Source organism: Somniosus microcephalus, chromosome 32 (genome assembly GCF_052327205.1).
Source record: "Somniosus microcephalus isolate GS21.2 chromosome 32, FLI_Smic_1.0, whole genome shotgun sequence".
NCBI classification, from domain to species: Eukaryota; Metazoa; Chordata; class Chondrichthyes; order Squaliformes; family Somniosidae; genus Somniosus; species Somniosus microcephalus.
The window spans coordinates 10,971,867-10,983,983 of record NC_141018.1 but is presented as its reverse complement, the minus strand read 5'-3'; the positions used below and the strand labels follow the sequence as shown (position 1 = coordinate 10,983,983).

The following is a 12,117-nucleotide window of genomic DNA, read 5'->3' as shown; positions in this document are numbered from 1 at the left end:
GGGAGAGAGAGGAGGAGAGAGGGAAGAGATAGGAAGAGACAGAGAAGAGAGATGGGAGAGATTGGGGGAAGATACACAGGGGGAGAGAAACAGAACAGACAGGAGAGAGACACGGGGGAGAGAAATGGGAAAGGAGAGAAGGGGAAAAGAGACAGGGAGAGATAGGGCTGAGAAACACTTGTATTACTCTGCTGCTAAGGAGAAGCTCTAACTGGCTGGTCCCTTTAAAGTCACAAGTCTAATTCCTGCACTTGGGAAAATCCTGAAGTCAGTTAGAGTTGATTGCTCTCATGCGCATTCTGAGTTCAATCAGAGGTTATTTCCATTGCTGAAGAAATATCTCTGTACATTAGCTCCTCCTCAAGGTCAGGGGACACCAGCTCAATATTTCCTTTTCTTCTACTTTTTTCAAAAGTTTAACACAGAAATTTGCGTCTGTGACAAAGTGTGATGTATGGAATGTGATGGATGCAGCTGAAAACGGTTTCATATATTATAGAGAGATAGACAGATGAGGAACAGGATAGCTCAGTTATCTGCAACTATGAAGAACTGCACAAAGTAAATTCACCAAACTCGAATCAGATTACCTGGTACCGAAGCATATAATAAAACATGGAGTCTATCTGATTATATGTAATTGTATACAGGCCATGTACAGGCTCTCTAACATACACGCTCACACGCACACACTCACACTCTCACACGTGCACTCACATGCACACTCACATGCACATGTACACACACTCACAGGCACACACACGCACACTCACACACACTCACACACACACTCATACACACACACATACACTCACACACACACTCATACTCCCCTATACTCATGCAGCTCCAATTCAACAACATTTACATTTTTAGCCCCCTTATCATAGAGAAACATCCAAAGATGCTCCAGAGAGACAAACTAAATAAAAGAAAGGGGCAGCAAGCCATGGCAGGAGAGTTAGGAGACATGACCAACAACTTAGTCAAAAGGATTAGTTTTATAAAGGTTTTTAAAGGCAGAGAAAGAAGTAGAGAGAGGGAGAGGTTTGAGGAGGTTTTAGGATGATGTCACCAAGGGGCAACATGTAGGTGAGGAGGCAGTAGAGGCCAGGGAAAGAAGCTTGAGGGATTTTGAAGGCACAATATCTGTGCAGGGGGAGAAGATTCTATTGTTGGAGATGCGCTGTGATTGGACAGGTGGAAGTGGAACTACAAGAGGCAGTCTCATGGACAACAGGCAGTCTTATGGAGCAGGACAACAGGCAGACTCATGGAGCTGGACAATAGGCAGCCTCATGGAGATGGATATGGGCAGTCTCATGGAGTTAGACAACAGCAGTCTCATGGAGCTGGACAACAGCAATCTCATGGAGCTGGACAACAGGCAGTATCATGTGTTATGTTCATAAATAAATAGGCGTTTTCATTATGAACAGCTAGCTTGAGCTAGTCATTTATTCAGCCATGTGGACTAGTGTACAGGCATCCATCTTGACTATTGCATCGTGGGTAGCCCACTACCAAACATACAGCTCCACCTAGTGTACCATTCTAGAATGACATGTTACTGATCATTACATCCCCCTTCCTTAGAGGTTAAACAAAATCAATATCAATCAATCATAACGACATAAACATCTTCACAACAGTCAACACATTTTCAAAGCTTTACTTTATGAACTCTAAGCTTTTTATTCTTTTATTATAGTTTTCTTTGTACTCAAAGATTAAGTCGATCAGACTTTTTTACTTCACGTGTGGATCTTCTCAGCACAGGTAAGTCTGATGTATTTTCATGAGAGCCTGTATGTGTGTTTGTGTTAGATTGTTCTGGTGGTGAGTGACACGATTCAGTTGCGGCATTGTCATCGATTTGCTCTTGGATAGTTTCGTGTTTTCAGGAGGGAATGGCGGTTCCTCCTGAGAATCTGTCCTTCCTCAGTTCCAACAGTGTATGACCTTGGTCCTACTTCCTGAAGAACTGTAGCTTTCCTGTTCCATGCATCTGGATCCTCAATCCTGACATCATCCCATGTCAATGGTTTCAGAGTTTTGGATGACTTGTCATAGTGTGGTTTCTGTTTCAGCTTTAACAGTTGAAGTCTCTGTCTCAGTTCCTTACTCTGCCTTTCTTTTGCACAGCAGGGTAGCGTGGTGCGCAACTTGCGACCCATTAGGAGTTCAGCAGGTGAAGAACCACAGTCTAAAGGGTAGGCTCGGTAGCTCAGCAGGGCAAGATAAGGATCAGACTTGCTTTCTGTTGCTTTCTTCAGTAACTGTTTGAGAACTTGAACACCTTTCTCTGCCTTACCATTCAACTGAGCATACAGAGGACTGGATGTGATGTGTTGAATGTCATAATGTGCTGCAAACTGTTGCCACTCCTTACAGCTGAAGCACGGACCATTGTCGCTAACGGCAATCCTGGGAATTCCATGTCTGGCGAAGATGGATTTAACATGCATTATGACACTGCTTGCTGATGTGCTTGAGAGCAGCACCATCTCAGGATAGTTAGAATAGTAGTCAATCACTATTTGATAGTCTTTACCATTCAAATGAAAGAGGTCCATACCAACCTTTTGCCATGGTGCTGTTGGTAAGTCAGCTACTATCATTGGTTCCTTTGCTTGATTGTTTTGGTGTTTCTGACATGTCTCACATATGCCTATCATGTTCTCAATGTCCTTATTTATGCCAGGCCAATAAACAGTGCCTATTGCTCTCCTTTTGGATTTTTCAATTCCGAGGTGTCCCTCATGAATCCTTTTGAGCATGTCTTGACGAAGAGCCTGTGGAATGACTATTCTGTTCTGTTTTAGTAATAGTCCACTTGCGACACTTAACTCTGACCTGATATGATAGTACTTTGGACAGGAACCTTTTGGCCAACCATGATGAATGTTCTCTATTACTGTTTGTAACACAAGGGGCTAGATTTTCAGTTTAGGCAGTTTTGGGGCGCTAGCTTTAGCGCCCGCCCGAAGTTAGCGCCCGCCCCAAAGTAGCGCCCCGTTGCCGGGAATTCAGTGGCTTCGCCCTAAGAGGTTGGTGGAGCGCTAAAAGAGGCGTTCCACTACTCTCTTTAGGCGCTAAGCCGGCGGTCCAGAGGGATAGCGCCCAGGCGGGGCGCAGCACGGGTGCGGTCATTTTTGCACTGACAGCAGACCCCGTGGTGCCGACCAGCTCTTAAAGGGGGAAGGGACGAATTGGTCTGCTGCCACGCCCTGCACACTGCAGCCTTGCAAAGAGGCCTCAACACTACTGCTCAGCCCCAGGGAGTCATGGCAACGCCAGAGAAGGCCCGTCAGCGTGCCCTGCGCTTCTCAGAGGGTGATCTGGACATCATGCTCACAGCTCTGGAGGTGAGGCGCAAGATCTTGTTTCCAGACAGTGGGAGGAATCCAACCCACCACGACTACACCAAAGCCTGGAAGCAGATCGCCCAGAGGGTGACGTTCACCGGCGAGGCCCCCAGGACCCACACACAATGCCGTAAGAAGTACAACGATCTGACCAGGATTGTGAGGGTGAGTAGCCTTTCCAGTCTCCTCCTCATTCTTGCATGTACACCTGACATGATGGGCAAAGGGACCTGAAAGTCCTTTTGGCCAGCCCTCAGCCAGCAGCATTGGGACAGTCATGAGCATCAAATGGCCATTCGGCACTCTACACTTTGGCCAAGCTATTCCACCATGGGAGGCAGTGGACAGTACATCAGGGCTTCACTCTGTCCAAGCTATTCCACCATGGGAGGCAGTGCACACTACATCAGGGCTTCACTCTGTCCAAGCTATTCCACCATGGGAGGCAGTGCACACTACATCAGGGCTTCACTCTGTCCAAGCTATTCCACCATGGGAGGCAGTGCACACTACATCAGGGCTTCACTCTGTCCAAGCTATTCCACCATGGGAGGCAGTGCACACTACATCAGGGCTTCACTCTGTCCAAGCTATTCCACCATGGGAGGCAGTGCACACTACATCAGGGCTTCACTCTGTCCAAGCTATTCCACCATGGGAGGCAGTGCACACTACATCAGGGCTTCACTCTGTCCAAGCTATTCCACCATGGGAGGCAGTGCTCACTACATCAGGGCTTCACTCTGTCCAAGCTATTCCACCATGGGAGGCAGTGCACACTACATCAGGGCTTCACTGCGCACTTACAGCCCGTCCTTTCTCTTGCAGGCTAAAGTAGCGTTTAATCGCCAGGCCCGTGCCAGGGGTGGCCGCGCCAAGCTGCAGAAGCTCACTCGGCTGGAGGAGCGCGTGTGTGTGCTCATGGGAGCACGTGTGATTGTCCCCACAGCGTGCGGTGTATCCGACCCTCCACTGCCCGGCAATGGTAAGGACCTCGCCTTTTGGCCCTCTCGCGTCGCACTGGCCCATCCGAGCTACCTCCTTTGCCACTGTCCCACCAATGCGCTGAATCCCACCAGTCCTAACTCCCTCGCTGACGCCGTCTCCTCACTCTGAAGCTACTCTTGTGCATTCCTGCTTTCAGCTGGTGACGACCAGGACCCTGAGGCTGCCAGTGACAGCACCTCCAACCAGGAGGAGGAGGAGGAGCAAGCCGGACCTTCGGGGGAACAGTCACGTCCCGCAGGAGAGGAGGAAATGCTCGACACCTCCTCACTGGACGAGTGCCTGGAGGAACTGTCGCAGGGCAATGCAGCTTCTGGGACCAGTGGCGTCCAGCCACCCAGCAGCCGTGCGCGTGGCCCGCGGCCTTCCCCCCAAAGGGGGGAAGGATCAGAGGGGAGTGCTGCTGCTCGGCACACTCGCCGTCACCAACGCGGCAAGGGTCCCCTAGTTCGGCCCCCTCCTCCCCAGCGGGAGAGTCGCGACTCCAGTCCGGACACCTTCACTTCGGAGGAGGTGCGGAAGCTCGATCAGATGGCCGACGACTCGGACCGGCGCCACACGGAGCTCATGAGCGTGGTGGGGCGCATGCCTGAGGCCATCGAGTCGCTGGCGACCAGTGTGCGCGAGTTCGGGGCAGCAACTGCCGCGACTGGCCGCATGCTAACTGATGCCGTCAAGACCCTGGCGGATGTGATGCGCGCGCACACCAGGACCACAGGGCCACTCACTGCTGCCACACGCGCTGTCTCAGGCAGGCATCGCCAGGGCAGGCGCCGCGCTGGACCATCCCAGCAAGCCGGCCGTCGGCTGATTGCTGCGGATCCTGCAGTGCGGGCCCGGCCGAGTGCCACCGCGCCACAGCACCAGCCAGCGCATCCCAGACGCCAGCTGGCCCACATTGCGCCATCCGTCGCCGCCATTCCCCCTCTGGGGCGTCAAGGGCAAGCGGCTGCAGCTGATGGTGGCCAGGCTCAGGCGCGCCACTCAGGAGACGGCCCCTCGAGGCCCAAACGCCGTGTAGGCCGCCCCCCAGCGGCATCTGGCGGAAGGGCATCTGAGCCTCAGGCGCCTTCCCCCAGCCTCGCAGCAGCCACTGGGCAGAGCTTGCGAAGGAGCAGCAGGCAGGGCAGGGGAGGCAAAATGCTGGCCAAGGTCTCGCCCTCGCGGGCCACTCAGTAGAGGGTGTGGCCAGCTTTCCTTTAATATGGCGGTGGCCATCTTTATTTTGCCCATGGTTGTGCTTTTGGAGGGCTTTTTTTTTGCGTTAGGCCGACGTTGAGGCCCGGTTTCAATAAAGGTGGAGTGGCTCCTCCCCAGTTTGTGGGAGTGAGTCGTTTGTTGGGCTTTTTGTGGGGCCCGTTTATTGTTTTTGGGGATTCATGTGGGAAGGGCTTTTCATTTTTGTTTAATAAAAAATTATCTTTATTCATGCAGTCTCCATGGTTGTTCTTCTTAGTGTTTGTTGGCTTCGCCGGCTGAGGGCTTGCGGAGCGGCTGCATTCATCTTCCCTCATGGCCCCTGGCCATTCCCTGACAGGGGGCTTAGAAGTACCGTGTAATAAGGTGGCGTCGTGCGGCCCTTGGCCCTGGTCGCTCCCTCCTGGGAACGTACTCCTGCTCCTCCTCCTCCTCCTCCTCCTCCTCATGCTCCTCCTGCTCCTCCTCCTGAGGTGCTGGTCCAACGTCAGGTGGCAGTGCCTGAGTCCTGCGGATAGCCAGGTTGTGTAGCATGCAGCAAACCACCACAAATTGGGAGACCCGGTCCGGCGAATACTGGAGAGCTCCTCCGGAGCGATCAAGGCAGCGGAACCGCTGCTTGAGGACCCCAATAGTTAGCTCGATGATGTTGCGGGTGGTTTGATGGCTCTCGTTGTAGGCCTCTTCAGCAGCGGTCCTGGGCGCGCGGAGCGGGGTCATGAGCCAGGTGCACAAAGGATAGCCTTTGTCCCCGAGTAGCCATCCTCTTGGGGGAGGCTGTGCCTGGAACATGTCATGCACAGTACTCTGCCGCAGGATAAAGGCATCGTGGCTGCTGCCTGGGAAGCTGGCATTGACTGCCATGATGCGCTGCTTGTGGTCACAGACCAGCTGCACATTCAGAGAATGGTAGCCCTTCCTGTTGCGATACTGCTCGCCATGCTCCAGAGGGGCCCGCAAAGCCACATGCGTACAGTCAATGGCGCCCTGCACCAAGGGGAATTCCCCGAGTCTGGAAAATCCCAATGCGCGCTGATGCTGGCTCTCCAGGGCCATGGGGAAGGAGATGAATTGGCTTCTCCTTCTGAACAGTGCTTCGGTCACCTGGCGGATGCAGCGATGCGCGCCGTACTGGGAGATGTTTGCTATGTCCCCAGCAGCGTATTGGAAGGAGCCGGTGGCATAGAAGTTCAATGCCACTGTCACCTTCACTTCCACCGACAGAGACGTCCTGCACCTGAGCTTTGGCCGCAGATCTCGGCGAAGCAGGTGGCAGATCTCTGCAATCACCCCCTTCCGGAATCGGAGCCTTTTAACACATCGCGCGGCACTCATGTTTAGGTAGGAGCGCTGCTGGCGGTATAGCCTGACTGGGTAAGGCCTACGTGGCCGACGCCTGTAGCCCCCTCTGCCTCTAGCCAGGGCTGCCCCTCTCACAATACGTCTGCGAGCCCTACGGACATGGAGCTGCAGCTCCGCGTTGGCACCCCATGCAACCCCCATCAAATCCTGGCAAACAGTCTAATTTCCAAATGGCCACTTGCAGCGCTGTTGCCTGAGTCCAAAAATACCTGGCTCTTGCTGCTTGAAACCAGTTAGCTATCCTCCTTGTTGTGTCTCCAGAAATGCGTTGCACAAGACTGTTTTCTGAAATAATGGATGGCCTTTATACTGGAGAGGACGTTCCCTTTAATTAGCGCCCCCCGGGGCCCGCGCTGGTTGTGTTGCGTTCCTTTTTCCAAACGCTCCGGCCGCCCGCCGCACAATGGGGCGGTCCGACTGAAGTTTGCAATCGGGGCGGCCAAAGGGCGTTGCACGAGGATGTGACGTCATTTTCTGCGCGCGCATCCGGGCGGGCGCTAAACTTTGCGCCGGCGCTAACGGGCAACTTAATTTGGGGCGGGGCGCAAACTGCGCTGCGCCCGGGCGCTACACGCATAGCGCCCGGAAATCACTTCTCTTAAGGCGCTAACTGCTGGCGCAAGCAACTGAAAATCTAGCCCTGTATCTTTTACTGTTTCTTCTGCTATTTGCTTTGATTTTGTTTCTGACACGGGCAGCGCAGCAGTGACCATACTCAAATGATATCCACGTCTTCCTCAGTAGAGCTCACATGACTCATTGTGGGTGCTCGGGATAGTGCATCTGCTAACACTATGGCCTAGAAATTCAGTTGGCGCCACGCCAGAGCTTTAGCGCCGGAAAGTTAGCGCTGGCGCTAAGTCCCCCTGCGCGTGCCAAAAATTCAGTAGCGCCGCGCCCAAACGGCTGCCGGCGCTACTGAAGGGTGTTTGCGCCTGAAAACTGGCGCTACGCGCCGCATTGCGGCGCTATTCCGGCGCTGCGGCGCCCGATGCGGTGCGGCAGGCTCGGGAAGTGCAGGCCTCCTCCTTCAGTTAAGGAGGAGCTGCCTGCACCCGCCCGCTGGCCGGTAAAATCGCCACAAAAATGAGCCCGGCACCTCGGGGAAGTGCCGGGCTCGCAGCCGAGAAGCATCTGTTCCGCGGGGGGGGGTGGGGGAGTCCGGGGAGGGAGCTGCGGGCAGGCGGCCAGCGGGAAAGCGGCCGGCCGCCGCTCCACCTTTATGCGCTGGCGCAAAGTCGTGTAAGACTCTGTTGCCAGAGTCTTAGTTGCGGCTGCCACGGGCGAGGCGGCCGCAACTGAATTTCGGCGCTGGGGCCCGTCGGCATGGCAACCGGGATGCTGCGCACACCGATGACGTCATCGGTGCCGGCGCAGCGCTACCGGTCTACCGCCGATTCCAGGGCCCCAGGGAATTTTTAAACTGGCCATAACTCCGGCGCTAGGCCCTCCAGCGCCCCAAATGGGGCGCTAGGCCTACTGAATTTCTAGGCCTATGTGTTTGCCTGGTGTGTAGATCAGTTCAAAGTCATATCTTTGCAGCTTCATCATGAGTCGTTGAATCCTTGGAGACATCTCATTCAGATTTTTTTTTATGCTGGCAACCAGTGGGCAGTGGTCTGTCTCAACTGTGAAGGTGGGAAGTCCATATATGTAGCCATGGAACTTTTCTAGTCCAACTTCCAAGCCTTGACATTCCTTTTAAATCTGGGCGTATCGACACTCAGAGTCAGTCATAGACCTGGAGGCATAGGCAACAGGCTTCCAATCTTCACCCTCTGCTTGTAGCAAGACCGCGCCTGGGCCATTTTCTGATGCATCCGTTGACACTTTGATTCTCTTTGTTGGGTCAAAGAAGGTGAGTACAGGTGTGGTTGTCAGCACTGTTTTGAGGTTCATCCACTCTTGTTCATGTCTTTCTGTCCATGCAAACTCATTTGTTTTATGCAGCAGGTCTCGCAGACAAGCTGTCTTGGCTGACAAGTTAGGAATGAACTTTCCAATGAAGTTTATCATCCCCATGATGCGTAGCACTCCTTTTTTGTCAGTGGGTCGGGGCATGTTGCGTATGGCGTTTACTTTTTCCATATCTGGCTCTATTCCTTTACCAGATAGATTATCTCCTAGGAAAGTGACTTCCTGGATGCCAAACTGACACTTGGCTTTGTTGAGCTTCAGTCCATTCCGGCGTATGCTCTGTAGCACTTTAGTCAGTCTCTCATTGTGTTCTTTCAGTGTGGAGCCCCAGATGATGATGTCATCAACATAGACCCGAACTCCTTCCAGACCTTTAATTATGTGTTCCATCGCTCTATGAATGATTTCAGATGCAGATATTATCCCGAAAGGCATTCTGAGGAAACAATACCTGCCAAATGGTGTGTTGAAGGTACAGTATTTGGTGCTCTCTTCATCCAGTTTTAGTTGCCAAAATCCTTGTGAGGCATCAAGCTTTGTGAAGTATCTGGCACCTGACATTTCACTGGTGATTTCTTCTCACTTGGGAATCTGGTAGTGTTCACGTTTTATGTTTGCATTTATGTCCTTTGGATCCATGCATACTCTTAGATCATTGTTCTTTTTCTTTACACATACCATGGAGTTAACCCAGTCTGTTGGCTCTTTGACTTTCCTGATGACTCCTAGTGTGGTCATTCTGTCCAGTTCTTTCTTGAGCCGGTCACGCAGGGGTGCTGGAACTCTCCGTGGAGCATGTACCACTGGCTGAGCATCCTCCTTTAGCTGGATCTTGTAAGTGAATGGTAGAACTCCAAATCCTTTGAACACATCCTGGAAATTACTCACTACAGAATCCAGAGTCATCTGGTCTGCTTATGCCACAGTTTATACGGTAGACTCTCTTGACCAGTTCTAAGTCCTCACAAGCTTTGTCACCTAGTAGTGAATCAAGTCCTTCAGCCACAACAGAAAACATGAGATGATGCACTTTGTCTTTGACTGTCACTTTAAGTCTGCATACACCTAAGCTATCTATTTTCTGTCCATTATAGTTCTTCAGTAGTACTGACTTTTTCTGTATTTTGGGCTTTTCTTTCATATTTTTAATGTCACTCAGATTGATTAAGTTTTCTTTTGCCCCAGTGTCTAGTTTCAATGTAACTAATGCTCCATTTACCTGCAATGGCATCATCCATTTGTCCTCTTTTACTGCATTAACTTTATGTTCAGCATTGTCCATTCCTGAGGGCTGCACATTTTCTGTATCCTTTTTTTTATTGTCACACCATTCCTACAAAAAATGTCTCACTTAAATCAGTGTCCTCAATCACATTGACTTGTTGCTGTTTCTTTGTTTTTACTTTTGAAAAGCATTGTTTGGCAAAGTGATTCTTTCCATTACATTTTGTGCACATTTTTCCAAACGCTGGGCATTGCCTTGACTGGTGCTGGTTACCACAGCATTTACAATTAAAAATTCCATCCTCCGATTGCTTTGCATTTCTGTTCTGCCCGTTTCTTCCCCTTGTAGGACACAGCACCGACAGCAGCACAGTCACTCATTACAGTCGCATCATTATTAATTTCACTGAAAGTCTTTGTGTGCTGTTGAGCTAGCTCACTGGCATGGCATATTTTCACAGCAGTCTCCAATGTTAGTTCGGTTTCTCTCAACAGATGTTCCCTGACCTTTTTATCATGAATACCAAACACAATCTGGTCACGAATCATGGATGATTTCAGTACAGAGAAATTACATGTCTGTGCTTTCAGTTTTGGATCGGTCACAAAGCTATCAAGTCTCATTTTGCTGCTGTGTCCGTGAACGGAACACGTACCTCTCATAGGTCTCGTTCTTTTTAGGAGAACAATGTGTATCAAACTTCTTTAGCACATCGTCCATTTTTTCTCTGTTCTCCTCTTGCTCAAAGACAAATGTATTAAATACCTCTATCGCCTGCGGGCCTGCAACCATGAGCAGTAACGCTATTTTCCTTGCGTCTGGCATCGTACCGAACCCGATGGTGGCAATGTAGAGTTCGAATTGTTGTTTGAAAGTCCGCCAATTGCAGTCGACATTCCCCGTGAGTTTCAAACCCTCCGGTGGCTTCAAATTCTCCATGTCGCGTTCCACAATATTCAGCAGATATTACCAATCCTGGTACCATGTTATGTTCATAAATAAATAGACGTTTTCATTATGAACAGCTAGCTTGAGCGAGTCATTTATTCAGCCATGTGGATTAGTGTACAGGCATCGATCTTGACTACTGCATCGTGGGTAGCCCACTACCAAACATACAGCTCCACCTAGTGTACCATTCTAGAATGACACGTTACTGATCATTACATCATGGAGCTGGACAACAGAGAATAGGCAATGGAGAAGTTTGACATGGTTGACAGTGTCAAATGCTGCAGAGAGTTGGAGATGCCTAGACAATCTCAGTACTTTGAGTAGGGTGTAAACCAGAATTGAGTGAGTCATACTGGGAATTTTAGGAGAAGTGGGCATCGAGCTGAGAGATGACAGTCTCAAGGATCCTTGAAAGATTAGAAATGGGCAGTAATTGGAGAGGACAAATTGGTAAAGGGTGGACTCTAATATTGTTGGCAAGTATGGAGGTCAGGAAAGGTAGTAACAAACTGGGTGGGGAGAAGATTGAGGGAGCAGGAGGTGGGTCTCAACAACAACTTGTATTTATATAGCGCAGTTAACGTAGTAAAACATCCCAAGGTGCTTCGCAGGAGCGTTATCAGAAAACAATTGACACTGAGCCACATAAGGAGATATTAGGGCAGATGATCAACAGCTTTGTTTGAAAGTGGTGAGCTTTTACCGTAGCTACTTGGCTCTTATAAGCATTTCTCTTCAGAGAGGCTGTTGTAATGTCAGCTGTGGCTCAGTGGGTAGCACTCTCGCCTCTGAGTCAGAAGGTTGTGGGTTCAAGTTCTAACCAGAGACTTAAGCACAAAAATCTAGGCTGACACTCCAGTGCAGTACTAAAGGAGTGCTGCACTCTCAGAGGTGCTGTCTTTCAGATGAGATTTACCTGGCATGCTTAGGGCCCAGCACTGAATCAGTGCTGGGTGGTGAAATTAAGTCAGCGTTGCATGCCAATTGATGTCACCATGCCACCATTTTTTTTCAGGGTGCTGCCAATTACTGGCAGCGCAAAGGCATGGAGGAACATGGCGGCCACCACGGGACCTGCCACCAGCTGGT

The 12,117-nt window shown here is 50.9% G+C and overlaps 1 protein-coding gene across 1 annotated transcript in view; it reads left to right on the top strand.

Moving 5' to 3' along the window:
• The first annotated feature begins 3,122 nt into the window (after positions 1 to 3,122).
• Positions 3,123 to 12,117, top strand: part of LOC147097266 (uncharacterized) — a 54,118-nt gene continuing 45,123 nt past the window's right edge. Inside the window, exons 1-3 of the mRNA XM_085971987.1 lie at positions 3,123 to 3,533; positions 4,197 to 4,353; positions 4,513 to 5,063. Coding sequence (XP_085828113.1) covers positions 3,288 to 3,533; positions 4,197 to 4,353; positions 4,513 to 5,063 — 954 coding nt within the window. The 5' untranslated portion in view covers positions 3,123 to 3,287. The remainder of the gene's footprint in view (positions 3,534 to 4,196; positions 4,354 to 4,512; positions 5,064 to 12,117) is intronic.